At 39.4% G+C, this 26,460-nt stretch overlaps 2 protein-coding genes and 1 non-coding gene across 10 annotated transcripts in view; 1 reads left to right on the top strand and 2 right to left on the bottom strand.

Annotated features, from left to right (window-relative positions):
* MATN2 (matrilin 2) overlaps positions 1-20,810 on the top strand; it is a 68,574-nt gene extending 47,764 nt beyond the window's left edge. For 3 of the 8 annotated variants that reach the window (XM_068184222.1, XM_068184216.1, XM_068184265.1), the window contains 19 exons: positions 356-478; positions 1,355-1,477; positions 1,643-1,765; positions 2,157-2,279; positions 2,367-2,489; positions 2,697-2,819; positions 5,899-6,021; positions 6,116-6,238; positions 6,332-6,454; positions 6,623-6,745; positions 6,949-7,071; positions 7,208-7,330; positions 7,480-7,602; positions 9,592-10,005; positions 12,422-12,574; positions 16,579-16,650; positions 17,167-17,271; positions 17,516-17,611; positions 20,477-20,810. In XM_068184222.1, the coding sequence (XP_068040323.1) occupies positions 356-478; positions 1,355-1,477; positions 1,643-1,765; positions 2,157-2,279; positions 2,367-2,489; positions 2,697-2,819; positions 5,899-6,021; positions 6,116-6,238; positions 6,332-6,454; positions 6,623-6,745; positions 6,949-7,071; positions 7,208-7,330; positions 7,480-7,602; positions 9,592-10,005; positions 12,422-12,574; positions 16,579-16,650; positions 17,167-17,271; positions 17,516-17,611; positions 20,477-20,529 (2,492 nt within the window). In that variant the 3' untranslated portion in view covers positions 20,530-20,810. The remainder of the gene's footprint in view (positions 1-355; positions 479-1,354; positions 1,478-1,642; positions 1,766-2,156; positions 2,280-2,366; positions 2,490-2,696; positions 2,820-5,898; positions 6,022-6,115; positions 6,239-6,331; positions 6,455-6,622; positions 6,746-6,948; positions 7,072-7,207; positions 7,331-7,479; positions 7,603-9,591; positions 10,006-12,421; positions 12,575-16,578; positions 16,651-17,166; positions 17,272-17,515; positions 17,612-20,476) is intronic. The other 5 variants (XM_068184245.1, XM_068184235.1, XM_068184229.1 and 2 more) reach the window with 5 other exon arrangements.
* A 1,427-nt stretch (positions 20,811-22,237) lies between these two features.
* On the bottom strand, positions 22,238-26,162 carry RPL30 (ribosomal protein L30). Its single transcript, XM_068184275.1, has 5 exons — positions 26,021-26,162; positions 25,882-25,932; positions 24,851-24,996; positions 23,617-23,747; positions 22,238-22,406 (listed from the first exon to the last, which is right to left on the bottom strand). Exons 2-5 carry the CDS (start codon positions 25,900-25,902, stop codon positions 22,357-22,359), a joined length of 348 nt encoding a protein of 115 aa, XP_068040376.1. The 5' UTR covers positions 25,903-25,932; positions 26,021-26,162; the 3' UTR covers positions 22,238-22,356.
* LOC137465357 (small nucleolar RNA SNORA72) lies at positions 22,618-22,752 on the bottom strand. The gene has a single exon (XR_010994625.1). It is a non-coding gene; the product is annotated as a small nucleolar RNA SNORA72 (small nucleolar RNA).
* Positions 26,163-26,460: the final 298 nt, after the last annotated feature.

Genomic DNA, 26,460 nt, shown 5'->3' with positions numbered 1-26,460 from the left:
TAAAGAATGTTCACAATGTAGCTTTTATGTCTTTGCCAGTGTCTTATATAAAATCATTGCCAAAGTATTTTGGTTTTTAAATCCACTTCAATCCAATCCAGACTCTGTTTAGTTATGTTAAACACAGAAAAGTATGAGTTATCAACTCTGCTTAAAGTAAAAAATGAAAAGTAGGACCTCACTAGGATCTCTTACATTTTATTGAAGCTTTATAATCAGATGAGAAACTGAATTATTGTTTAAGCAGTTAAATGTATTTATATTTACTTGCTTATATGGAATGCAAACACTAGAGATGAAAAATAATTGAGTCATTATTGGTTAAATTTTAAAATAATTTTGATTGCTCCTACAGGAGTTGACCATTGTGCTCTAAGTGATCATGGCTGTGAACATTTGTGTGTAAATGGTGACAGATCTTATACTTGTCAGTGTTTTGAAGGATACAGGCTCCGTAACGATGGGAAAACATGTAAACGTAAGTTATTAGTCAGCAACTCAGAGTCTAATATTACACACGTAAAAGAAATCTGTAAGGTAGGATTGGATTGCCTAAACGTTCAAGGATTTCAAGAGGATATATTTCCCCTTTGGTGTTATATTTGCCAGCAGTATGCCAATGTCTCGGATATGCTGAGGCATCAAAAATGGTACTGAATGCATACTTTTAGTCACCTGAATCACATCCTAAACATCAGAGCCATTTAAAAGTAGCCCTGAAATTGGACAGTGGTGGATCCAAACATACTGGAAGATGTTTGGAGCTGAGATGACTGTGATTTTCTTCTAAAATTTCAAGGCAAAAATATATAATGTTCATAAAGTCTGACTCAGCATGAAGCTTGCAACTTTATTAATGGAAAGTTCATTTTGTCCAACATGTCCAACAGGATAAGGATGATTGCAACAGAAATATCATAATTGTGTTACAAATTTGACTACATTACACAGTTATGATGAGTGGCAGATATCAAGGAAAAAAAATTATAGCAAATTTTTCTCAACTTTTATAGCATAAGTAACCAAGTGATCAAAGAAGAATCATGGGTAAATATTGGAATAACTCACAGGCATTCAGTATTTAGTAACTGCAATCCCCATAATATCTAATATCAACATCTGCTGTTAAGAATTATTTACAGAAAAAAAATTAAAGGCATCCAGATATTACCATGATGAATGAAAAGCTCCTTATTCTTAGCTGGTGTTTCTTAACATCACCCTCTTCTGTTACTCTGTGCAAACAGAGACAAATTCTGCCCGTCTCAAAAAGTTAGGATACACTAAAAGCAAATTAACTTTGAACCTACTGCCCTAAACTAACAGATTTTTTTATATATTAAATTATTTCCAGGTAAAAATGTCTGCAAATCAGTCAACCATGGCTGTCAGCATGTTTGTGTTAATGCTGACAATTCCTACATCTGCAAGTGTCGTGAGGGATTCGTACTGAGAGAAGATGGCAAGACCTGCAGAAGTGAGTGATGGTATCTGTTGAACACTTTACCGTGTACATCAGGCAAGGAAGGAAATGGGTATTTTTTACTTCTTACTGGAAAAGAAGCAACAAACTTCCTTTTGACAGCTATATTTCTCTAACATGTTTTCATTCAAAACCTACATTTATATCAATCATTCCCAGGACAGGACATCTGCAAATCAGTCAGCCATGGCTGTGAGCATATTTGTGTTAACGAAGATGACTCCTATGTTTGCAAGTGTCATGAGGGTTTTCTACTGAGAGAAGATGGGAAAACATGCAGAAGTAAGTACTCTGAGAATTACTCATAGAATTTTATTTACAGTATGTAGATCTGAGAAGCATTCGAACAAATACAACAGTTTACTGTCGTAATAAAGGAGTAGTCTTCCTAAGTATAATATAGGAGTAGTATTTATATATTTATACATTTAGACCTTCCAAATTCTTGTAAGTGACTCTGTGGACAAAAATAGTGTCTTTTAATAGATTAACTGACAGACTGGAAACAGAAAATACTCAAAAATGCGCAGGTACCAAGAGTTAAAAGTGTTTGCCTAAAATTTACTTTGTTTATTCCAGTGGTATCAGTAGACCTAATGAAAGCTGTTACTTCTCCCTGCATGATGCGTTTGCTGTAGATGTGCTTTAACCAAATATCATCAACTCTTCTCAGATAAAGACATTTGCAGTTCAGTTCACCATGGCTGTGAACATGTTTGTGTTAATGCTGATGAGTCCTACATCTGCCAGTGTTATGAGGGATTTGCACTAAGGGAAGATGGAAGAACATGTAGAAGTAAGTATCCTGCTCTTTAGTAGATTTTGTTTATAATCTTCACATTTGTAGATATATTTTAAATACGGCAATCTTATTTTTCAACAGATAAAGATGTCTGCAATTCTGTTGACCATGGCTGTGAGCATATTTGTGTGAATACTGATAGTTCATACCTTTGCCAGTGCTATGAGGGTTTTGTATTGAGGGACGATAAGAAAACATGTAAAAGTAAGTTATTGTAATGCTACTATATTTTTTACATTCAGACATCTACAGGAGAAACATATTATTTAGAGGCAGTTCACAGGAGATTTTTCCTTGCAAAAAAGAGAATAAATTCTGTATTTAATAGAAGTTTACTACTGTTAGTCTTTAAAGTTTTGGAAGTGTTCTTATTTATCAAACTGTAGTAAATAAAATGTAAATTATTCCTAGGTAAAGACATCTGCAAATCCGTCAGTCATGGCTGTGAACATCTTTGTGTTAATGGTGACGATTCATACACTTGCCAATGCCATGATGGATTTGTACTAAGGCAAGATGGGAAAACATGCCGAAGTAAGTACATTATTATTAATAAAAAAAGAAATTTAATTTTTGTCTTGTTAGAATATTATTCACTGGTTCATGGTAGCCAGAATAGAACATCTTTCTCTATAGATCATAAGACTTGTCTGAATAAAGGATTGTTTGAACCAAAGCTACATTTCAGAAAAATCAGCCAATTTTAAGGTTTGAATGTAGGTTTTAAAATGTGAACTCCATTCCAAATTAAGTATACTGAGTTTTAATCTTGAGCATAGGATGTTGCTGCATTTTACTGTACTGGGTTGAAGTTCTAATTACCACTGTGTTCTTCTGTCTATATTCAGGCAGATCATGACTTAACTTGTTCTGTAACCTCTTAGCATGTTCTTTTGTAAATAATAAGCAAATGAAACTCCTTCAGGCTTTTTATGTTTTCTAATCTTTTTATAACTTGCTTCTTGCTCCCCTAAAACCTCTGTTGTTTATCAGCATCCTTGTGGATGCACCACAGTGAAAGGAAGTCTTCTAATAGGAGACTCAGCAGGGTCCAGGGCAGAGGAACAATAACCCATCTAATTCTTATTTGGATCTACCTAATTTTTTTTTATTATTTATCTTTTGCCTAATCTTTTTTTTTTTTTTGACAAAAGATAGTGTTAGTCTCTGACCAAAATATTCTGCTAGTACTCATGTTCAATTACTTATCTACCATGATCAAAAGTTATTTAGGAATCTCAGCATTACATGTGTCCCATATCCTGTAGTACAGCCTTCATCCTTTGTTTCTAAATGTATATCCTTAATTCTGGCTATTTTAAAATACATATGATTTGTTGTTATCCAAAACGATTCATGTTATCTTATATCAGCAGCTGCTTTATATTTATTTGCTATTCTCTCAGAAGTGGAGTAATCTACAAACTTTGTTAGTGATTATTTTGTGTCTTATTCTGGGCTGTCCATAAAAATATTAAGTAGTAGAGAAAAAGGCAAATTCTTAGAAAGAAAGCTACTTAATAGTCACCCATCTACAATTGGTTCTGAAGCCCTTTCTAGCCAGTGTAAATCCACATAATGTTGATTCTGTAGTCTGTTGCTTTAATCAAAATAATACCAAGACTGCTGCCTTTTTGAATGCTCTATTGTATGAACAGCATAAACTTTAAGAAACAGCCTCATCAGCAATTAAGAAATACATTTATTTAGTTTTTCCATAACTAAAGGATTTATTTTGCCATAACACGAAGCTGATTGATATTATTCCTCTTTCTTTGATTTTACTCTGACTCAAGTTCCACATTATCTGTTGCATTATTTTAATTCAGATAAATGTCAATCTGGCAGGCTTACAGTGAACTACTCAACGTTTTAAACACTGGAACCATAGTACTTTTTGCAGTGTGTACACATACACGGGGAATGGAGACAGCTCAGTATTTTGAGGCTTCCTCATAGTTCTAGGAGTTATTGAAAATTAACACTGAGCATCCAAGATATTCTTCAGAAACCTCCTTTGCAACTCTCTGCTGCAAGTTATCTGGAGTTTCTGATTCAGAAATGTGTGTGTGTTCAGTAGATGCTGTGTGACCTACTTCACACAGTGTGAAACTCTTCACTCCAACAAGGTCAGCAGCAATCTATTTCATAGGTTCAGATCTGAATACACTAAAATGTTTTATATTTCTGCATGAAGATTGGCAGTTCTACCTTTCTGTCAATTAATAATACAATGCTAGAATGCCTTTTGTTTCTAATAGTATCTAAATAATGTACTCATACTACCCTTTATTTGGTTGGCCATGCACTCCCTTGTCCTTTATCTTATTATTTCAGTGGTTTTAAATTCCTAATGTTTTCCCATTCAGTAAATACTGTGAATGTTCCTTTCTTTAGTATTTTTTCAAATCTTATAGCTGTTTTCAATTTCTAGATTTTTAACTACCCTGGCATTCTTTTTTGATTGTGAGACTACATTTTTGGGGGGTGTCTAGTAAAATAACTTTAAATAGTGCAATCATTGATGGTTTTTATTACTATTATTATTTCCCCTTGCATCCCAAAATAGTCTGCCTCGTACTTACTTTCAGCTATGTAAAATTCATCCTTCTGAAGTAATAGCTATGTCTGCTGCTGGTTTGTATTTTATTCTGTTTATAAGCAAATGTTTCTGAGTTGTACACAGCTGTGTATAAGCAGATGCTAATTTTTACTTATGTTGTAATTTCTCCCTTATCCACTATGCCTGGATCTATTTTAGATTGCCATGTGTTAAATTTAACTGTTTTTGATTTAGAATATTACAACTATGTAGTAGTTTTTGGAATTTTTCTTTTGGTAGCAGGAGACCCCCGTGAAATTTGGCACAGGTTGAAGTTCTTCTAAAAAATACAAACCTCAAGAGACAAGTTGAACTTGGCTCTCAGGAGGACACTTTTTGTGTAAAGGTAGTTCTCCATTAGAAACTAATGTTTCTTTTGTGTTGCATGAAGAAGAAAAGGGGAATGTTGATAGATGGCTCCACTTTCTTCTGCATTTTCTGCCCATCTATCCTTTTTGAAGAGGTTTTAACCAAGTGGTTTAACATTGCAGTCATACAAATCCTCGCATCAATTTTCAGCAACCCCGTTAGATTTTGTTTATAGTCTTAAATAAGTAGTTCCTATTCTTTCCAGGTTTTGTTTACGCAGACTCTTGGCACTGATGTATGGATGTTAAGAATTATGGTTAAATCATGTCCTGTGGTGTTTTTCTTAGTTTTGTTTTTATCGGCATGCATTGTGCTAAATGACTGTACTAAATTATTCCCTCATTTCACTCTTAGTGCTCTTAATGTAAAACCTTCCTTGTCCTTAATCTAGTCAGATCAATCCTAAAATGGTTTATTTTCAGTTGGAGGTCATCCAAACTATGAAGTTCTGGTCAAAGAATACAGAATAGATACCATACTCAGTGTAAGCTGAGATGTCCATCATTTAATTAGAAAGAGATTTACTTTCAGTTTGCAAGCTTCCATCTTTTTTTTGCTCATGGAATTGATCCCCCAGTCTTTGTATTTATAAAAAAAAACTTTAACTAACAAGCCACATAAATATTATCTAACTATTCCTAGGCAAGGATATTTGCAAATCAGTCAACCATGGCTGTGAACATGTGTGCGCTAGTGCTGGTGATTCATTTGTTTGTAAGTGCCAGGAGGGATTCCTGCTAAGAGAAGATGGAAAAACTTGCAGAAGTAAGTAGTCTGATCTTTATCAATATACTATTTGTCTGCATCTCGTGCTTGTGTAGAAATGCACTAACCAGCAAAAGCTGTCATCTGTTTTCAGATAAAGATGTTTGCAAATCGGTCAACCATGGCTGTGAACATGTTTGTGTTAATTCTGGTGATTCATATACCTGCAAATGCCATGATGGGTTCCTACTGAGAGAAGATGGGAAAACCTGCAGAAGTAAGCAGCACAGGAACGTAATTGGATGAATTATATATACAATAATGAAGGCCTCTGCTGATCTGTGCTGACTACCAACTCTCCTGTTTGCAGACAAGGACATTTGCAACTCAGTTGACCATGGCTGTGAACAAGTTTGTGTGAATACTGAAGATTCCTACATCTGCCAGTGTCATGAAAAATTCATACTGAAGGAAGATGGAAAGACATGTAGATGTGAGTAGCCTGAGCTATAAAAGTATGTTTTTATTTGAGGCTTTCAGGTGTTGTGGGTGTGAGTGCACACGTGTATGTTTGTGATTTCCAATTATTTGGGCTGGTTTAAAAAAGATACCATCTCTCCATAACAAGCCTCACCTCACAAACCCCATCCACTTTTCTCAGATAAAGATGTTTGCAACTCAGTTGACCACGGCTGTGAGCATATTTGTGTTAATACTGGTGATTCCCATGTCTGCAAGTGTCATGAAGACTTCATACTGAGGGAAGATGGAAAAACTTGCAGGAGTAAGTTATTTAATCTTTGTTTTGTACTTCCTGATCTGTTAATGAAACACACTATGCAACAGTAGTGTGGTTTTTATGTCTTTATAACAAATCAGCTTCATATAAGTGAGCTCCTTCATGGAAAATTATAGCCAAATTTTTTATATATTGTGAAATTTATTTACTTAGCTAACTGTGCTAAATACAGTTTTCATTATTCCAAGGTAAAAATATCTGCAAAACAGTCACCCATGGTTGTGAACATGTCTGTGTTCCAACTGACAATTCATACATGTGTCAGTGTCACAAGGGATTTATATTGAGGCGAGACAGGAAAACATGCAGGAGTGAGTAGCTGAAACTTTTATGGGGAATATGTTTTTCAGTTTTAAAAGAAATAACACACTTTCACTCAAAGCTTGTTCATGACAGTTTTGTATTTGAAAAATTGTCTGATAAGGGGATTCTCTTAACAATTCTCAGATAAAGACCTGTGTGAATCCATTGACCATGGCTGTGAACATGTGTGCATTAATAATAACAACTCATACAGCTGTCAGTGCCATGAGGGCTTTGTCCTGCGACAAGATGGGAGAACATGTCGAAGTAAGTAGTTCATTATGTCTGTCAGCCCCTCTTCTCTGGCATTGCTACATAAATGAACAAAGATATTGTACTCCTTTGTCATATGTTCTTCAGGTATATCATGTTTGGAGTCTAAATAGAATACAGATAAATACTTCAATTTTTCCTAGGTAAAGATGTCTGTAAATCAGTTGACCATGGTTGTGAATATGCTTGTGTTAATAATGGCGATTCCTATATCTGCAAATGCCAGGAGGGATATGTACTAAAAGAGGACCAGAAAACATGCAGAAGTAAGTATATTTATATAGAACACATTTGTTTCTTTTATTTCTAAAATCAATTGACCTCACTTCAAAAAGATTTTAGAATCATAGAATGGTCTGGGTTGGAAGGAACCTTATTAAAGATCACTTAGTTCAATCTCCCTGCTGATGGCAAGGACACCTCTACTAGACCAAGTGTCTCCAAGCCCAATCCAGCTTGGCTTTGAACACTGCCACAACCTCTCACTTCAAACATGATATAATATTTGAAACCCCAGGAGATAGCTATGTGGCAGAGAATGTCTCAAACAATGAACTTAATATTCTCCAAAGCAAAAATCCAGCAAATTGGAAGAGTTGTTTTAGTACAATAATAATTCTTTTGAAACATCGGGAAAAAGCCAAAGGGGAATCTTATTATCAAGGAATGTACATTTTAATCAGGTTCATGTACTGCGGGTCTTTTATCTTTATATACTATATTTTAAAATCCTATTAATTTTATTTGCTTATCTTCCAACATAACATATATTTATCTGATCATCTCTTAATACTTGGAGGAGAAATTCTACTTGAACTCAGTAAAAACATTTATTCTGCCAAAAATGGATGCCTTAGTTGAGGAGACTGTGATTACCAAAAGAACGGTAACAATCCTAACTGACACCATGAACTGCTGCCCCTTCTTGACTTCTGCAGTAGTATTGATATGTATATTCATTGCATTACCATGCAGTAGTATTATATGTATATTCATTGCATTTTCATCACGTTATTACATGTGAGGTGTCTTTTCCTCAGATGATTGCAGAAAGGAGTTCTTGAGCAGTTTTAAAATAGATATTTTCTAAGAAGAAAAGTCCAGGCTTTAAAGCTGAAAATTCCTGTTTCGTACTTTCGTACTTTGACTTGGTAACAAACATCTCCAGTAATTTCTGGAGTAATTTTTGCTGCACAGTTCTCTTTTATGTAGTGCTTATAGCATTCTCCCTGTACAAAGATCAGAGATGAGTGGAGGTCAAAGTTTATTTGGTCCAGACTAAGAAGCAAATCTTACATTCTTTAGTATAGCATATTTTTTCTGGAAGCTACATTGATCCAATGGGAACTGAATACCTCTGCAGCTAGCCTTTGCACAAAGCACACTAATCTCTGCCTGCTGAAGATAATTCCTTTCCAGAAATAAAAAAACCAAACAAACAAAAAAAAACCATCACGAAAACAAACATATCAAAACAACCCACCTGGCAGAAGCAGTCTGCAGCTTGGAAGACATTCTCCAATCTCTAAATTCCCTAACCTCATTATTGATGCCCAGTGCCTACAAACTACTCTGATTTTTGCATGTGCATTTTCCAAAAAGTATGGGAAGTAACAAATTTTACAAATTTGCCTGTCTTCTGACAAACTCCCAGCTCTAATGGGTAAACCAGAAAAGATTAATTGCAGCAATATATGTCTTCTAATTACAAAATTGGTAGACACAAGCATAAAACCCCATATCTAGCTAATTCTCATCCTCTCAATAATTGAATAATTTTAAAACTATTTTATAACTCCTGCAACACAAATGCAGCTTCAATGATTCTCTTCCATGTCTCTCAGTGCTGACAAATCTGATAAATGCAAAGTTAGCATACAGGCTTTTCTCTGGAAGAAAATGATGGCAACTCTGTCTATGTGCTAGCTATGTTCTTCAGTTCTCTCCACTTAAGAGTAATTCTAAACATTTGCTGATTGTTGCTGCATTTTAAAGAATTGTAGTATTCTGCAAAGCAGAATATGTCTCAGTAAATATTCACTGTGGTTATAATTTTGTGAAATTCTCAGTCATAGGCCCACTCTTAGCTTTTGACACAGGCTGCACACAACATCTTCAGACACATTGGCACAGTAGGACAAGCCAGGAACGGGCTAATTTAGATGATCCCTGAATTTTTTCCAGGGTATCCAGATCCCTTTCCCAGCCTTGTAGGGGTTTTTCTTGATCTGTACACTCTGTTGCTCATTTCACAGGATGCACTGAAGGCCCAATTGACCTGGTGTTTGTGATTGATGGATCAAAAAGTCTTGGAGAGGATAATTTTGAAATCGTAAAACAGTTTGTCTCAGGAATCTTGGATACACTTGAGATTTCACCCAAAGCTGCTCGAGTTGGTTTGCTTCAGTACTCCACTGAGGTTCGTACAGAGTTTACATTAAGGCAGTTCAGCTCAGCCAAAGACATGAAGAAAGCTGTGTCACAAATGAAATACATGGGCCGAGGTTCCATGACAGGACTGGCGCTGAGGCACATGTCTGAGAGAAGCTTCACAGAGACAGAAGGAGCAAGACCATTTTCAGCAAATGTCCCTCGAATCTCCATTGTGTTTACGGATGGACGGGCCCAGGATGAAGTCTCTGAGTGGGCGACCAGAGCAAAGCAACGTGGTAAGGGGAGATGTTTTTGGTGTCTTATTCTAAAAGGCAAATACTGTTAGGAATAAGATGTAGTAACAGTTTGGATGTGCTAATCGAGAGGTGTTTGCCAAAGCAGTCTGGCCAGTACAGTGACAGTGACCACTGTCCTGCACACCAGATCTTTGTGTTCACAAGGGCCTTTGCTGCCAGCCATGTGCATCATCCCCACAGCACGGCTCATGGCGAGTGCCTCACCACAGGTAGTGGTGCCACCCACCTGGCATGCCCTGAGTGCCCTGAACGTATCCTCTAAGGGTAGACATTTGATACAGAGACCTGGGAACACTGGGAACTTCATCAAAAATTCTAGGAAAACAATAAAAGAAGCTGTCTCTTCAAAATACAGCAATCTATTCTTGTGAGAAATACTACAGTAATAATTGGCTATATTTTTGTTTACAGGACATATTCTTTATTTTTAACCAGTTTTATAGTACTAATGGTGTTCTGGAAGGAAGATGACTCTTTTGGAAAGAATATAACTGTAGCACTGTCTATCTCACTGTTTCTACATGCCTATATGCTGAAATGTGACTGAAACTGGTGATTTTTAATTTCTAATATGTTTGGGCAGACATCCATCCTTTAGAACACCTGTACCACAAATCAGAATCTTTTCATCTGTTTAGCAGAGTGAACTGAAAAATTTTAAAACTTGTCAAGAAAATAAACAATCTCTTTTTTCTTTGCTAAACTTTTTTTTTATTATTTTATCAGAAATTGCTTTAAGAACCATGGCTGATGGGCCACAACACAAATCAGAAGTTGATACATGATTAGTAGAGCATTGATCAGGATCGATACCTCTCTGTAAGGAGAAAAGGGAAAAACATCCAAGGATATGAGAATGGCACATGCTAACAAGAGTGCCATTACAATGAAAGATAAAGTGATCTTAAAATTACTTTAAAAACCCCAAACATTTACAGGCTTACTGGTGAGGTGAAACTACATGGAGGATTTACAGAAGAAGGAAAGAAGCACAAACCAACTTTCTTACGTGCTGAATGAAACCTCAGCTCTGGACTGCTTACACTGACTCTGCAATGCTACAAGCCAAACCCACTCCCTGTGTAATTGCAGCATAACCAACAGAGTAATGCTCAATATGAAATGGACCTTGAATACTTTATCACCGATATCCCCAAGTCTTTAAATAGCAATAACTTCAGCATGACTGGTGCATTCATTAAATTGAATTAGCTTCTGGTAAACACTTTCCTTTCCTGGCTGAAGTGCAATGGTAGGCAGATTCATGAAGAAAAGTAAGGAGATGTTAAAAGTTAAAAAACTTGGAAAATGCATATTTTGTGGTACTATCAGGCCCAAGATTCTTCAGCAAAAAGGTTAAAAGTTGCAATTCAGTGAGTGAGCAGCAGTTACCACCTCATATTAAATAAAGATATCAAACCTCCTCATCTCAAGTTTTATTTGAAAACAACCAGAGAAGGCAGCTTCTTCTCTTGAATCATGTAAGAGCTGTGAAGCTCATAGCTGTAGTATGAATCACAAAATCAGTACTTGCTGTGGACACTTTATAAGCCAGAACTGATATAAGGAGAAATGTTGTATCTGATCATATGCTCGTGAACATAAAAACATAACTGCTGACAAAGATTATTGAAGATCACTATGTTTTGTAGTTATTGCTTGTTTAAAATCTAGCTGGTGAGAGGGCTCTGAACCACTTCCTCTTTCCCTGCTTCCAGAGTTCAGAAAACTACACATCCTCACTTACCTTCTCCCTAGCACCTCTGCTGTGGAAATACTTGTCCTGAGCATCCCTGTTGTAAGGCTTTTTCTTCCCTAGCCCCATAAATTTCTTGTTTTCCCATTCTTATCCTCCTATGTGGGCCTTCCAGCCTGTTAGTGCCCATTAGAGAGCAAGAATCAAGTTTAATTGTGCTCTGAGGATTTCAATATAAGACTTAAGCATTTTTTTGAAAAATTACTACCATCTTTCAGGATTCCGCCCCATTTGCTAATATGTAACAGGTTTTCCCATCAACCCAGTAATCAGCTGCATTGCATATACCCTACAGACACACACAAACCAGGGCCTTGCAGTGCAATTGTGAGGCTGAACTGTGTGATTCTCTTGCATTGTTTGTAATACTCGTTCTGGGACCATTTACCATCAGTAGTGGCCAGGCAAGCGTCATCTCTTTAGCACAAAAACTGTATGTCAAATTACAGCAAACAAGAGAGTTTCTGCAAATCTCCCAGTAACTAAAGCATATTAAGCCTCTTCACTGATTTTAAAGGTACATATAATATACGTTTCTGGAGCTCTCCCTTTCTCTCTTGTTTTCCTTTCATGGATGAACAAGTGCTTAGAATTAGAACTGCTGAAATAATAAGTATGTGCAATTTCTTTTGAATCCAGGTATAATCATCTATGCCATTGGAATAGGAAAAGCAATTGAGGAAGAACTGCTGGAAATTGCATCTGAGCCATCATATAAACATCTCTTCTATGCTGAGGATTTCACAGCTCTGGAGGACATAAGTGAAGAGCTAAGAGCCCAAATCTGTGAAGGTAACAAAATCCCATTTTCCTTGAGATAGAAGTGAATGCTTTCAGGTGTTTTGCTTTTTTGATTTTTCTGCCCTTTAATACATGAAGAATATATACTGTTAATCCATCACTGGGTAAATGTATTGTAATTATCTTCCCTTTTTTTTCATGAAGGTTGCATAAGTTGTACAATTCTATGTCTTGAAGAATCAATCACTTCTTCTTTTTTCTGTTTCTAAGGTTGAGTCAACCATGAATTGAACCCCACTCCAGCAAATAAATATGATCTATTTCATTAGGAATGTGGGAAAATAATCTGGGATTTGTAATATCTTAATGAAAATTAAAAAAAAAATCCTAAGACCAGCAGCAAAAACCTAAACCACAGCAAAATAAATTGTCAAGAGCTCTTGTGTGTATTTATAGACTAAAAATAGTTCATTGAACATACATTCACAGCTACAAAGAGTGGATTTCAGTTATGCACAAGCTCTGAGTTTTGTTACACAAATGTGAAAGGTCTGTTTCAAAAAGCACCCTTCTTCATTCTGGAACAAACAGCTTGTATATAAACATTCCCAGATGAAGTTTTGTAAGGGGAAGGGAGAATCTGAGCTGAGATGAAAGCTATGGAGCCAGGGAGAGGACAGCAAGCTCTCCCACTCATACATTCCCAAGACTCAGTATTTTTTTGTACATTCAAACTGGTACCTGAAGCAAAATTCAGAAACAACATATGGAATGATGTTAGTTGTAAGACTAGAATTGTGCAAGATTTTTTAATTTACACTAGATTTTATCTGGCTGTTTTTCTTGGAATTAAATGCAAACAGATTTTGCCCTTTTTTTTTTTTCTTTTACATTATTGTATAAAATTTGCTGCAGGACATTTCTTTATACAGATCTCAAGAAAAACATCTGTAAAAAAGACTTTAAGAATGTTTCCTGGCTTGCGTACTCTTTGTCCTTCAGTCCTAAGAAGTCCTAGTTTCATCTTTCTGAAATACTAAACACTATAATAATATAAAACCAAGTCAGTTCAATTAACCTTATTGGGCAGATAATCTTCAGTGACAACATGTCATCTTAAAAGCTTTTGGAGAAGGCAAACCCAAAACTATCTGGCAGCCAGAACAATAATTCTCACTCATTAGCAAACCCCAGTACAATAACTCTCACTGACCGGCAAACCCCAGAGCTCAGTGATGGAAATGCATCTTCAGGTACCCACAGCAGTGGTTAGCAACCACAATTTTTTTTCCTTTTAACTGCATTATTTACTATATGAAAAAATAAGTAAATCCTGCCCCTTTGTGGCAGCTTCACGTCTACACCTCCAGGAACTGGACAGCACTGGTGCTTCAGCTTCTGTCCTCCCCCTCTCTCAACAACAGGCAATGAATGCCTCACACCTGTGAACTGAGGACTGACCCAACCTTGTTTTTCTGGACACTCCAGGACTACCTATTACTCATCAACTCACTCCACCAGAAATTCTGCCTCCAAACCTGTTACACAATCTAAAAGTTCTTTTTTTAATTCCTTCTGTTGTATACAGTGCAATTTTTCTCCTCTGCAATAGCAATGACTTTTATCTTTACTCCAGCTTTGGTCCTTACCTGAGGTCTGCTGAGGCTCCACCTTGTGAGGACAGGAGGAGATCCTGTCCTTATGGACTCCACTGAAAAAGCCTCTCATCCCTAATCCCAGCTGTAGATGCACTGCCTGTTTCCAACTAATGTGGAAGTCTTCCAAATGTTTTTTTTTTTTTGGGGGGGGGGGTTAGGCTTTCTTTTATTCTGCAAGAAAGCATCTGCCTTGTAAAATAGTTGCTGATTACTATTAATTATTCTTGATGACTACTAGTAAAGGCAAAAATAGGAGGTTTTTTTTTTTCTCTTGCCTCTTATTAAAAGGAATTCAGTCGGAAGGTTCCCATTCATTGCCTTGGTTAATTTTAATTTCTCATCTGACTGGAAGCACTAACGAGGCTCCAGCAATGTCATACATACTCAGTATGACTGCAGCTTCAGCCCTGAGCATGTGCATTATGGGAGCTTTTAATTACATGGTCATATACTATTTTTGTCACAAGACCCCAGCCCTGATCAGATAACAGTACTCAGCAGCCAGCTGGTTAACATTCTGTTCTCCTTCCAAATTATGGATCGTTATCAGTTCAGCAAATATTCAGACAATGCTTTTGATGACACTTTTTCAGTCTCCTCCTAACAAATTAATAGTGTTTTGTTACAAAACAGAACACTGAAAATGAACATCCAACTTCAGCATTGTTCCCCAACAAATTTATTCATTGCACTGACTTCACCAAGGGATTCAGGGTGATCAGCCTCTGTCCTACTTATGTGTTTATTCAGCTTCACAGAGGCAATGAGAGCAGAAATCTCAGAGCTCCAACTAGTTTCTGAAGCCTGGAGTTTCTTAAATGCCCAGTTCCTATTCCAAACTGGAGACCTCCTGCCACATCTCTACCAGTGCATCTGTCATTTTCTGTCCCTAATTATGTGTCTATACCAGCCCAGTGTCCAAAGCTCAAACATTTCAGGTCAGTTCCTCTGCCCTTCTTAAACAACCCTCCCATTAGCTTGCAGCTCCTGAGCAACTTCTTGAGCAAATTGTGACCCAGGATCAAACACTCAAGATTTGTCTTACCTGCTCCATCTCTTCTACAACAGATATCTTCACTATCCTTGTTCCCACTTGATCGTTCTTCAGCTAGGCTCTGCTTCTCGTTTAATTCCCTTGTGGTCTTATCCCACACCTCTCTGCCCTGAACTCTTCTCCAAAATCTGAGTTCCTTCCAGCAGCTAGTTCCCATGCAGACTGAGATATCTATATCTGCATCTCTATATAAATATTGTAGTTCTGCTGCCTGATCTCTGGACTTCTTATTCAACCACTCATCTGTTCTCCCCTCATATTCATGCTCAGTAATTCCAACCTCCACTCAAAAGGGCCTCATCTCCTCCCCAGTGCAATTTAGCACAGCTGTATATTATTATGCATCTCTCAAAACTGACTAAAACAGCAGGGACCCCAATAGTTATAGCAAACCTGGATGTCCCAGAAGCATCTTCCACCTCCCTACTGCATCTTCATGGTGTATCAGGCAATTTTGCACTGTCATCTTTTACTCCCACGCATTCACTTTCAGGGAAGGAGCTCTAGGTTCCAGAGGAGGGGATGTGTCCCAGATGCTCCATCACCCTGGCACGATCAGTCACGTGGTGCAGTTGTTAAATACCTGTTCTTCAGCTCCTCTGGGCCATGGGGGGCTCCAGAGTCAGTGGAGGACGAAGTGTTCATTTCCTAGTGAAGGACCAGTCCTAAGGAACCGCAGCTGCCTCCACTCTGCCCTCTGCCAGCAAGAAAGGGGCAGGGCACACAATGGCTGAAGTTCCACCTCGCCACAGGTTTTGTTTCCTCTCAATTTCTTGACTAAAAAGATCGGGGTGTGGACTCTGAAATAAATCTTTACATTTTAAAGGCCGTCCTTCGTGAATTAGAAATGTGTATTTTTGCTTACAACTGCAGTGTATCAAATAGACTCTGCTGCACCCTTCTTACCTAAAACCTCCCAACTCCCTGATCAATATTTCCCATTATAAAGAAGAAAACTGAAGGACAGGAAGAAACTTTTTCTTTCTCCAAGCAATATTATTATTCAGTTCACCCCAAAGGATGATGGATGCTAATGAAACATGAAAGAATTTTCACTATGGGACACAAAGTAGATTGCTGTCATTTCAGATTGCTTCACTATTATTAAATAATCACTTCTGGTTTTGGAGGAGTTCTTCTGATAGTCTGAGTTGAAGGGCAAATTGTGGAGTTTCCATCAACACTGGACCTCTTCTAAATTGCACAGGTATGAGGCATTCTCCGTGTGTTATGAGAGACAAATATCAAGCTACTAGCAAGAAACATCTCCAATTCTAAATAATGTGAACATTTTTATCGCTCCTTTTGTGATATCATTTCCTTTGGAAATTTCTATCTACCAGCCTTGAAAGAGTCACCTCACCAGCAGGATGCATCATCTGGGAGGCTTCATAAGACTGGTCCACAGCCTTCAGGTTGGCTGTTTTGACTCAAGTGTCCTCTCCTGCTGCCTTTTCATGCTGCCTTCTGTAGAGAACTCTCACAATTCAGCTAAAATGGTTTATCTCGTGTCCCTGCCTCCTCGCCCCTCTGAGTCACCCTGCAATGTGAAAAATGGAGATTCACTGTAACAAAAGCATGGCTGCATGCTTCTTACATCATCCGAATGAAATACTTCATGGAGAAGCTTGTATTTCAACACTGCGCTTCACACTTTAAGCACGTTCACCTTTCAATCACTTCTGTTTCTCACGGGAACTTTCACAATTCCCTTTCAGTTCTGCAACCCACAACTTATATAATGTATACAGTAAATACAGCCTAACAGCCTGGTTCCTTCATATCTTTGTATCGCTAATCCTTTCCTTGAATGATCCTTACTGCAATTAGTAAGATTACTTACTAATTAGGGAGAACTCAGTGCATGTGAGTAGAAAAAAAATTATAATTTAGTGGGTCTGATTTTTAGAGTTTTGGGGGGTTTCCTGCAGGACCTGAATCAACCACAATAGCCATCACAGATGTCATTGACTGTCCACATCTTGCAGTACACCACAAGTATCTTTTTGAAGACAGTCACATCCACTCAACAACAGGTAATCGGGTTCCCTTTGTTTAGAATAACCCAGACTGTTCTTTGAACATACAGGACTACACATTGTGTACTATTTTCCAGTACTGACAGAATCTGCCTCTGGGCATTCCTGGGGATGTTGACCTGTTTTGAGAACAGGAAGATTTATTAAACCTGCTCTGCATTTATAATGCCTTGTCATTTCCTCCCCATCCTCTTCAATTTATTCAGCATTTAGTCTACACTTAAGTGTTTCTGTTTTTCAGCAAAAGCCTCAAAAGATAATGACCAGTGTAAATGTGAAAACCTTGTGACATTCCAGAACTATGCAACCAATGAAGTAAGAAAACTCACCCAGCGATATATCCTTTCTGAGTAACTGTTTCTTACAGGTAAGGTAAGAAAGGCAGGTTAAAACAAACTATGTTTTTGCATCAAGTCTGATCTGCCTCCATAGCTAAAATCAGTTTATTGTAAAGAAAATCTAAACTACGTAATAGTTTCCAAGGAGTAAGGCCTTTAACTTTTAATCTGCTTCTCTTTCATAGAAGGGACCAAAATATTAACAAGGATCTTGAATTTTAATAGCCCCTTACAGTAAACACCTTCAGGAACAGCAAAGAAACAACTGGTTAAATTCAAGACTAACATGCTTTGCTTTGGGTTACTTCTTCAGATGCTACTGAAATAGCATTTACTGGCTACAGGTGTCAAGAGTACATGAGGTGTTTCCCTGCTGAACTCCTTGGTAAAGCACCATATGCAGTGAGTCATTTAAAACCATACTCTAGATGAAATCAGAGGACTCAGATTTGCCTTATCTTGCATTAAAAGAAATGCAGATAAAAGATAGCAAAGTGCAGATCACTAGCTTCTGCCACCCAGTTAGTCTATTTCAAGGGAGCTGCTAGTGCAGCAGCCTGCAATATCCACATCTCAGGAAACAACAGTAGTAAAGTGGCAATACAGCTCATCATGTGCTATTTATGCAGCAAATTCCTGTTTTCATCATGAAAGCTGCTTCTGATCAAATAAACACTAAGAAAACATCATCTTCTACATGAGTTGTGTAACTGTGTGCAAGAGCAGTAAGCACTTATTCTCTGCACAGAAGAGTGCAGTGATGATACCAACAGCTCATCACTTTGTGCTTCCTAGACAGGAACGGCTTCAGACTGTGAACAGTCTGTCCAGAGGGAGGCAAGCAGAGCCCTCGGTGGCTGGTAACCTGATGCAGAACATTGCCTACCAGTTCAGACCTTCCCTGCAGCAGCCAGCCCATCTCTCACCTTCCCAAGGGAATCCTTTGGCAGACACTAAGGAATTATGTTCTAATCACTTGATTAAATTACACCATGCAAAGCACATTTCATAAAGGAGGAGAAAGCCGTCATGTAAGGTTATTGTCAGGTGTTTCAAACGCTCATCAACATACATACTCCTCTGATGGGACTTCTTCAAACAACTTTGGAGAAAAATTTCTAGGTCATTTCCCATGTCCTTAAGTGTTATATGACATGCAGCATTCCAAGCTGCATGCTGACAAGAAAGGAGTCAAATTCTTGCCCCTTTAGAAGCTCTTTACTGCAATCTCCTGCAGCTGAGCTGTGGGGAACTCTGAGCTTACTCAGAATCAAAGAACTTATTTACTAAGCTTAGAACCTTAGCAACATGTGCTTTTTTTGCTTTACCATTTGAGCAGGCAACCTGTGATTTTTACTCCAATGGCTCAAGGTGATGGAAAACCTGTCAACACTGACCCAGACACTAGGAATTTTGATAGGAACAGTGCTAAGCACTTCCTCAGAGCACTGTGCAGCCACTGCTTTGAAGAGTATGAACCATCCAGTTTCCTCTTTATTACAAACCTCATTTCTCTGCCTTATCTCAAGAGCAGCTCAGGTATGAGGTGATACACTAGTCCTTGGAACTGCAGACTACTGGCTAGTCCTCCTCCAGAGGTCTGGAGTGAGGGAGGGACAACTGGCTGCAAAACTAGCTCCAGTTACACAATACAAATTTAGAGGGACCAGTCCATACTGTTTTGTGTCCAACTACATTAACTTCTATCAATAAGTTGAGTGCAGTCTCACTGTTTCAACTTTGCCTTTGTGAACACTTGAGAAATATGGCTGTTAAAGAAAATCCAGTTTACATGGTGCTCCTATGCAGAGTAACCTTGCCTCAGCAGACAGATGAGAAATTACCAAAGCCAATGTCCAGGCAGACTAAACATCCACAGAAGCAGGACAGCCACCCTTGCTCCTTACTAGCAAGAGATTTTCCTGCTGGCAATTGAGGGCAACAGTACACGTGGCTGTTCACGAGGCCAAATTCTATTTGCCTGTCTGCCCTAAAAAATCCCTAACAGCAGTGTGTCAAAGATCTCAATTTATAAGCCCAGTTCTCAATCTTCCCTTGTGTAAGACCTTAAAATGTTGAAATCAAGACTCTAATCAAACAAGCAAGGAGTGGGCTGCAGCAAATTCATCCTTCTGAGGTAGATCTGAGTGCCTTCAGATCTCACTTGATGCTAGGCCTTCTCTTCCTCTCAGCTTCCCCTGGCTGCAGCATTTCCACGGCACTCATAGAGAGGGGCTGAAGTAAACAGTACTGGTCCAACCTCTTCCTGCAGGAGACAGAATTCCTGCTAACAGGAAGTGCTTATCAGGAAAGGGATGCTGTACACTACTTTGCATTGCTACAGCTTATTACTGTAAATGGAACCAGCCCTAGATCCCATGGACTTTGTTGTGCTCTATTCCACATTTGTCTGGGAAGCACTGTCACAACTATGGACAGAACAGATCATGAGAAGCAGACACTCTTCCTGGTGTCTCAGAGCCCCATAGTTCTATAATCTACTGTTAGTTATGTGCAGTTTTCCATATGATTAAGTAAAACATTTTTTAAACAGCATTAACTAGATAAATACTTACCCTCCCTTTAAAATAGAGAAAAGTAATACATTTTTAGAACCAGCCTTTTTAATAAGCTACTGTCTGAACTCCATGACAAGGTATGCCTGTTAAGGAATGGGGCTTCACACAGCATTCTCAACTCAGCTGATCAAATCAGAACAAGAAAATACAGAGGAGTATTGTATGAGACATTACTGGGAGTCAGAGGAGAAACAAGAGAATGTTTATGGACCATAGCAATCAGGTAGCTGACTTTTTCTATTAATGCATCCTATCAGTAGCTCTCTTTCCTTAACTTTTATCTACTGGAAGAAATGACAAAGAGAATGGAAGACTTGGAAAACAGACTAAAATACTGATCAGAATTTTAAGTGTATGTTACACTGTATATTTATGTATACAAAGTTGTCAGAGCTATTTTCTTAAACTGGTTCAATGTACAATAACATCTTTGTGTCTGAAGTTAAAAAGAATATTCTGGATCCTTGCATTTATATCACATATGTTTGCATTGATTTCAGATAAGAAATGTTGAAAATTTTATATAAACAATTTAGTAACTAGCAGAAATTCTAATTAAGCAGAACAACTGAAATAAGCTATACAAAATAATAAAATGCTGTTGTTTTCTGAAATGAAACCTCCATGTTTTAAAGTATTTTTAGGGTATGAATTTATATGACTTGCTTTTCCGTATTTCCCTCCTCCACTCCTAGTATTTTAAGCACAGTTTGTGTGTATATATATAGTTCTATGTATAGACATACACAGAACAAGTGAGACAGCATTCACAGCCATGGGCTTGACTTGGATTCTTCCAACAAGTTACTACTGGAATCAGTAGGAAGTAAATATATAGTTACACATATGTGTTTAAACTGTGATGGAATTAAACTGTGATGGAAAGTGGGAAGTCCACTGGATTATCAGGGCATCACAACTTGAAGTTTCTAAAAATTTTTCTTATTATGTCCGGACTACCCAACTTCTCCCTGCTGTCCTTTAGTCAGTATTCACTAATTCTTTAACTTTCCTGAATGCAAACAGTATATTAATTCTGAAAGTATTACCTGGTCAATTCAGCTAACTGCACACCTGTTAAATACTAAAACACAAACAAAACCAGCAAACTGCTTCTATTCTGGCCACTTAAAGTGTTTTCCCCTTGACTGCAACTCATCCAGATTTGTGGTTTAATAGGTAAATACACCAGCACTTCCTCCTTTGCTCTGACACATCTCAGAGTTTGCCTCTTGACGGTCTCCAAATGGAAACACCAAACTTCATTTACTTTATAACAGAAGGAGTTGCAGCAAAACATAAGTGATTAAGTGATCTCAGACAAGCTGGTGAATGTGCATGGACATAAAACAGCAAGCTTTGAAAGATACCTTGTGCTTTGGCATACTTAAGAATTCTGCAAGGTTACATTCTGATTTTCATTAGGTGTTTACTTGTTTCATGTCAGAAAATCACTAGCACCTCAATTAACAATCCCTAGTAATAAGGAACATCCTGCAGTCATGGTCTCAAACAAAACAGGCACAAATCTCTAAGACACTGACATTCTCAGCAATTGTGACTTAAGAACACCAGCTCATCTCTCTCCAGTATCTTCAGAAAACTAAAAAAAAAAGGTTATTGATTTAAAAACAGTTTTGTGAAGTTAACTGGTATCTTACTGAAAGTGTATGTTACACATCTAGAAGCTATATCCTGTTTGTCCTTTTACAGATACATACTCTTAGAAGGAAAAGACAAAGGGACTAATGCACATTTAGTACTTGATCCACTTGTTAAAAACAGTGTGAAATATTTCATGAAAGTAAACCTTTAGGGTTCCCCACCAACATCCCAAATTTGTGACTGTCCCTTACGTTATGCCTGTGTTTGCGTTAGCACTCCAAAAGCAAACACCAAGGAAGCCACAGCCTGCTGGGATTTGGCACCGTACTTGCCATGACCAAGCCTTCCTTCACTTACCTCTTAAGATCCACAATGCCTACAGAAAGAAAGGCAAATTTTGCCATGTGAAGGTTATTTCTAACAGAAGAAGAAGCACAGCAGTGGGAATGAATCTTCATTTATATAGTTTGTTCCCTAAAACCAACAAATGTATAATACAAATTTTTCTTTAAAAGAGATCTGTAACCAGTTTTATTGTAGAAATAACACCTCTACAGCATTTACTTCTCACTGGTTTGTTCTGGCATGCTTCTAATGATGTCAGAGTCACCTGTAAAACAAAAATGTATTGTTACGAGAGGACCCACAGGAAGATGGTATTTAGGAATAAAACTAAGAAACAAAACAAACCCCACCCATAAAATCACCACTGTGATTCTAGATAGTCTGCTTAGGAAAAAAAGCAAATAATTTTGGTAATATTGATAAGAATACCTGTAACTGTTTTTCTAAACCAAAACCAATATTTACAGTAATTATGCACCTGTCACCAGCATTTACAAAGCCAGGACTAAAACAATGATCTAGTCCTGGAGGACACAATGCATAGTTTTACTATAGCGAATGTCTAGCCTCCCCTGATCACAGAAATATCAGGACAGCGAGAATATTCGCATTGGCAGCTACAGAGCATTAGGACTGACTTGCAGCCCCCACCCCACCCAAAACCAAACCTGAAAGTGACATTGGAAAAATTAATTACAGCTACTATTTGAATACAAGCAAGCTAAATAAAGTTTCCTGAAGCAGTGGGAAATTCAAATCATTGTGACTTGGGGAACAGTTGTTTAAAGTTATTAGAGAAATCATTAAACATATGTGTATGCATTCTGATCAACAAACAGAACACGGGATTGATTCTTCTCTTAAAACATTCTGGGAAGTCACCTACTTAGCATTCTATATAAGGAATCTGAGCAACTCTCTGGGTCAAAGACTGTTACCAAACCATAATAATTTCATACAAACAGTTTTAAAAGGAAGTGTTGAATGTAATTTTCATTCCCTTGACGAATATCCACCTGCCTATTGATTACTTTTCTATATATTATTCTGGGAAGCAGGACAAGTCACAATCCTTTGTCTCAGCTTAAAAACAGTCCAACAGGGCTGTTGTAAACAGGATGTTGTGCAAGCTCATGTCCTAGCTGATGGGTTCAGAAACAGGTCCCACACAGGCCCAGACACTGAAACCTCCCTACAGACTGACAAGCAGACAAAATGCTCACAGGGCTCAGCATTAAAAGAGCTATGTGCAAGAGAAGCAGAAGTCCTTCCAGGTTCTAAGAACCTAGGACTCGCAAAAAAAGAGCAGGATCTTGGTCAAAGAAAATTTTAAGTGTTAAACCTGATAGAAAAAGGCAGTGAGTAAAGTGTGTCATCACTCCTGCTCATTCCTTGCTCAGTGCTGCTACTCAAAGGAGAAGGGAGGATCCACAGACTCCTTCTCATTTGGCCCCCATACTGCAGGAGGGAATTACCTGGGTCAATGATGGCCAGTGTGCACACTCTGTAGTATTTTCCACATGCTGTGCCCAACTCAATGTTGTTCCCACTATAATGATGGACACCAGTCTTGGCAAGCATAGCGTAGTACTCAATCTCTGATTTTCTGAAATCCAAAAATTGGGTGTTATCAGGACCACAAACAATTCTGACCAACTGCAATACAGAGAGAGCAGCTTTAACTCCTACCACACTTAAACCTTAAGACCTTTAACTTTTCCCTCCCACCCAGAGAAACGCAGCTGTTTCTTGTGAGGCAGCATCACTCCACACTTGTGGCTCAGGAACCTTTACTTAGATGTCTGCTGAAGGTTTGTAAAAACAAACGCTTCAGGCTGCTCCTACACAGGCTCATTTCTACATGGTAGAAGGATTCAGCACTTGCAGACCTCTGAAAAGCCTTTTTTATGTGCCAAATTGCATAAACTAAGAGAGTTAATGTTGATGGGCAGTGGTGTCCAGATGCTGAACAGAGACACAGTTCAGCAGCTGAGAAAAGAAGCATGTATTTTAATTTAAAACAGAAAGTCCATCTATGCTGCCCTCTCTTCTGACTTTGTCTACGAGAGTTTAGCAGTCAATACTGTTTTCCAAGCATTTTCAGATTCCCACTAATATTGGGGATTGCTGCCCACTGCAACAGTCCTGCTATTTCTCAAGTATCTAATTTCAGGGTTTTGCATTTACATTTTCTTGAGCCTGTCAATATCCCTCAACAACACAAAGGGCCCAGGTATTCAATGAGGAAAATGTCATGATATTAGTACAAATTACATTTTCAAAAAAGCAGTTGCACTGCCCAGGACCCCAAATTTATAACTAACTTTGGCAAATTTTGTGTGCTTCGAATACTTTTAATCTGTTATCAGTTTCCCTAGCTATAAAATTATTTTCCAATACACTAATTTGGAAAAATATAGCAATTCAGCCCTATTACACTCTTAGTGAATGTTATCAAGTGTGAAAAGCTTCCAGGACTTTCTCTAGTGCAAACTCCTTGAATTACAAAGCCAGAAAAACACCAGGAAGCATTTCAACACTTCTAGACTTTAAATCATTACACAGCAAACTACCAAACAAATTTCAGAGCACTCTAGAACATGCCAGCAAAGCCCTCTGTATGAAGTCTCTGGAGCAATCAGCATGAAGCACACACTGTCTTTGTACAAAGAACCCATCTCAGAATTGTTTTCTCCCACATCTGCTTACCTCAAAGCAGGACAGTTGTTGGCGAGGATGACCAACTTGGCTTTGCCCTGACGAATCATTTTCAGGGTCTGTTTGTACCCAAGCACATATTTGCCACTTTTCATAACCAGCTGAAGCCTGGAGTTGATGGACTCCAGGGACTTTTTCTGAAAAAGACGTAGAAAAGCATCACTGTGTTACTTCACACTTTTCAAAACAAAGGAGAACACAATAGAAAAATTTCAAATATATGCATTTTTATCATCTCTCTATAATCTGAAACATGGACTAGGAAGGCCAGTCAGTTTCCTGAGTATAAGAAAGCCTATGGACAGGGGCATTGCTGATACTGTGCTTTCACAAGTTCAGAAAGTTCTTTCTTACCCCCACATCTCTCAATAGGAAAATACATCTCAAAGTGATGTGACATCTGTGACATCAGTAAATCAGTGACATCTGCGTGTATCTGACAAGCTCTTGTTAAGCTCAGCTAGTCAAGGCCACGTACATACCACTTCTGCCTTGCAAATCTAAGGCAGGTTTAGAGTCTGTCTCTGCCCAGGGCGCACACTGACATTACGTGGGGCAGCAGGAAGAAGTAACTCTGTGCGATATCGAACTGATATTACATCGGGGAGCGTGATGCTCATGACAACAGGTTAGGCCCATGTGACCAAGAAACCCGGATCTGTCAGAGCCACTCTAAGAGAAAGGCCAGAACACGGCAGGAAAGGCGAAACCTGAACTCCACCCGGACCAGGACCTCGGCACCACCTCTCCCTTCCTGCAGCCATCTCAGGAGCTCTGCAAGCACCCCGGGACATCGCACGGGAGGGACCGCAGCACACCGAGCGCAGCGGGAGGCGGCCGAGGGGCGCGGCCCGAGCTCTGAGGACCGCGACGGGCTGTGCCCAGGGCCCCCCCAGCACCCCCGGGCCGCCGGGGGCCATGGGCCGCCGGCCCGGGCCATGCCGGGGTCCCCCCGCCGCACCACGGCGCTGCCCGGACGCTCCGCCACCACGTGCGCCCGGCGCGGCCCCGCTCTCACTCACCGTCTTCTTCGCGGCCACCATGTTGCTGCCTCACGCGGGGTCGGGCGGTACCTGGAACACAGGGGGATGGAGGGGAGCGGTCAGAACCCGGCAGCAGCGCCCGCAGCGGCCCCCGCGCCCCCGGCCCGGCCCCGCTCACCGCAGACGCGCCGCCAAGATGGCCGGGCCGCCAGAAAGGAGCGAGCTCCCCGCAAGCACCGCGCGAAGCCCGCGGCGCTCTCGCGAGAGCCTCGCACGCCCCGCCCCGCCCCGCCCCGCCCCACGGCCGCCAACGCGCCCGAACCGCGGAGGCGGCCCCGGGCGGGGCGGGGCCACCCTGAACGGGGGCGGTCACGAGCCCTTGTGGGCGGGGCTGGCCGAAAAGGGACGAGGCCCGGCAGTTGCGGGCGGGGCTTGGCCGAGGGGCGGGCGCGGCTGCGGCGCCGTCTCCGTCGGGGTGCTGGCTCCCTCCCTTTCCGTCGCCGCCGCTTTCCCCGTTCCGCCGAGGGCCTTTGAACGCGTGCTGCACATCACAGCCTCGCGGAAAGCTTCAGGTGCTGATGCGGGAAGAGCCGTAGCGACCTGAGCCTCCCATCGTGG

This window comes from Anomalospiza imberbis, chromosome 1 (assembly GCF_031753505.1).
Source record: "Anomalospiza imberbis isolate Cuckoo-Finch-1a 21T00152 chromosome 1, ASM3175350v1, whole genome shotgun sequence".
In the NCBI taxonomy this organism is placed as follows: Eukaryota; Metazoa; Chordata; class Aves; order Passeriformes; family Viduidae; genus Anomalospiza; species Anomalospiza imberbis.
Note: the sequence above shows the minus strand (reverse complement) of the source record. Positions and strands in the feature narration are given on the sequence as shown.

Bases quoted from the DNA above. Each gene is read 5' to 3' on its own strand.
- RPL30 (XM_068184275.1), bottom strand. From the start codon at position 25,902: ATGGTGGCCGCGAAGAAGACG. The intron at 24,997-25,881 runs GTGAGTGAGAGC...CGTCTTTTTCAG, and splicing joins TGGTGGCCGCGAAGAAGACG to AAAAAGTCCCTGGAGTCCAT. The intron at 22,407-23,616 runs GTAATTCCCTCC...TTTGTTTTACAG, and splicing joins ACTGGCCATCATTGACCCAG to GTGACTCTGACATCATTAGA.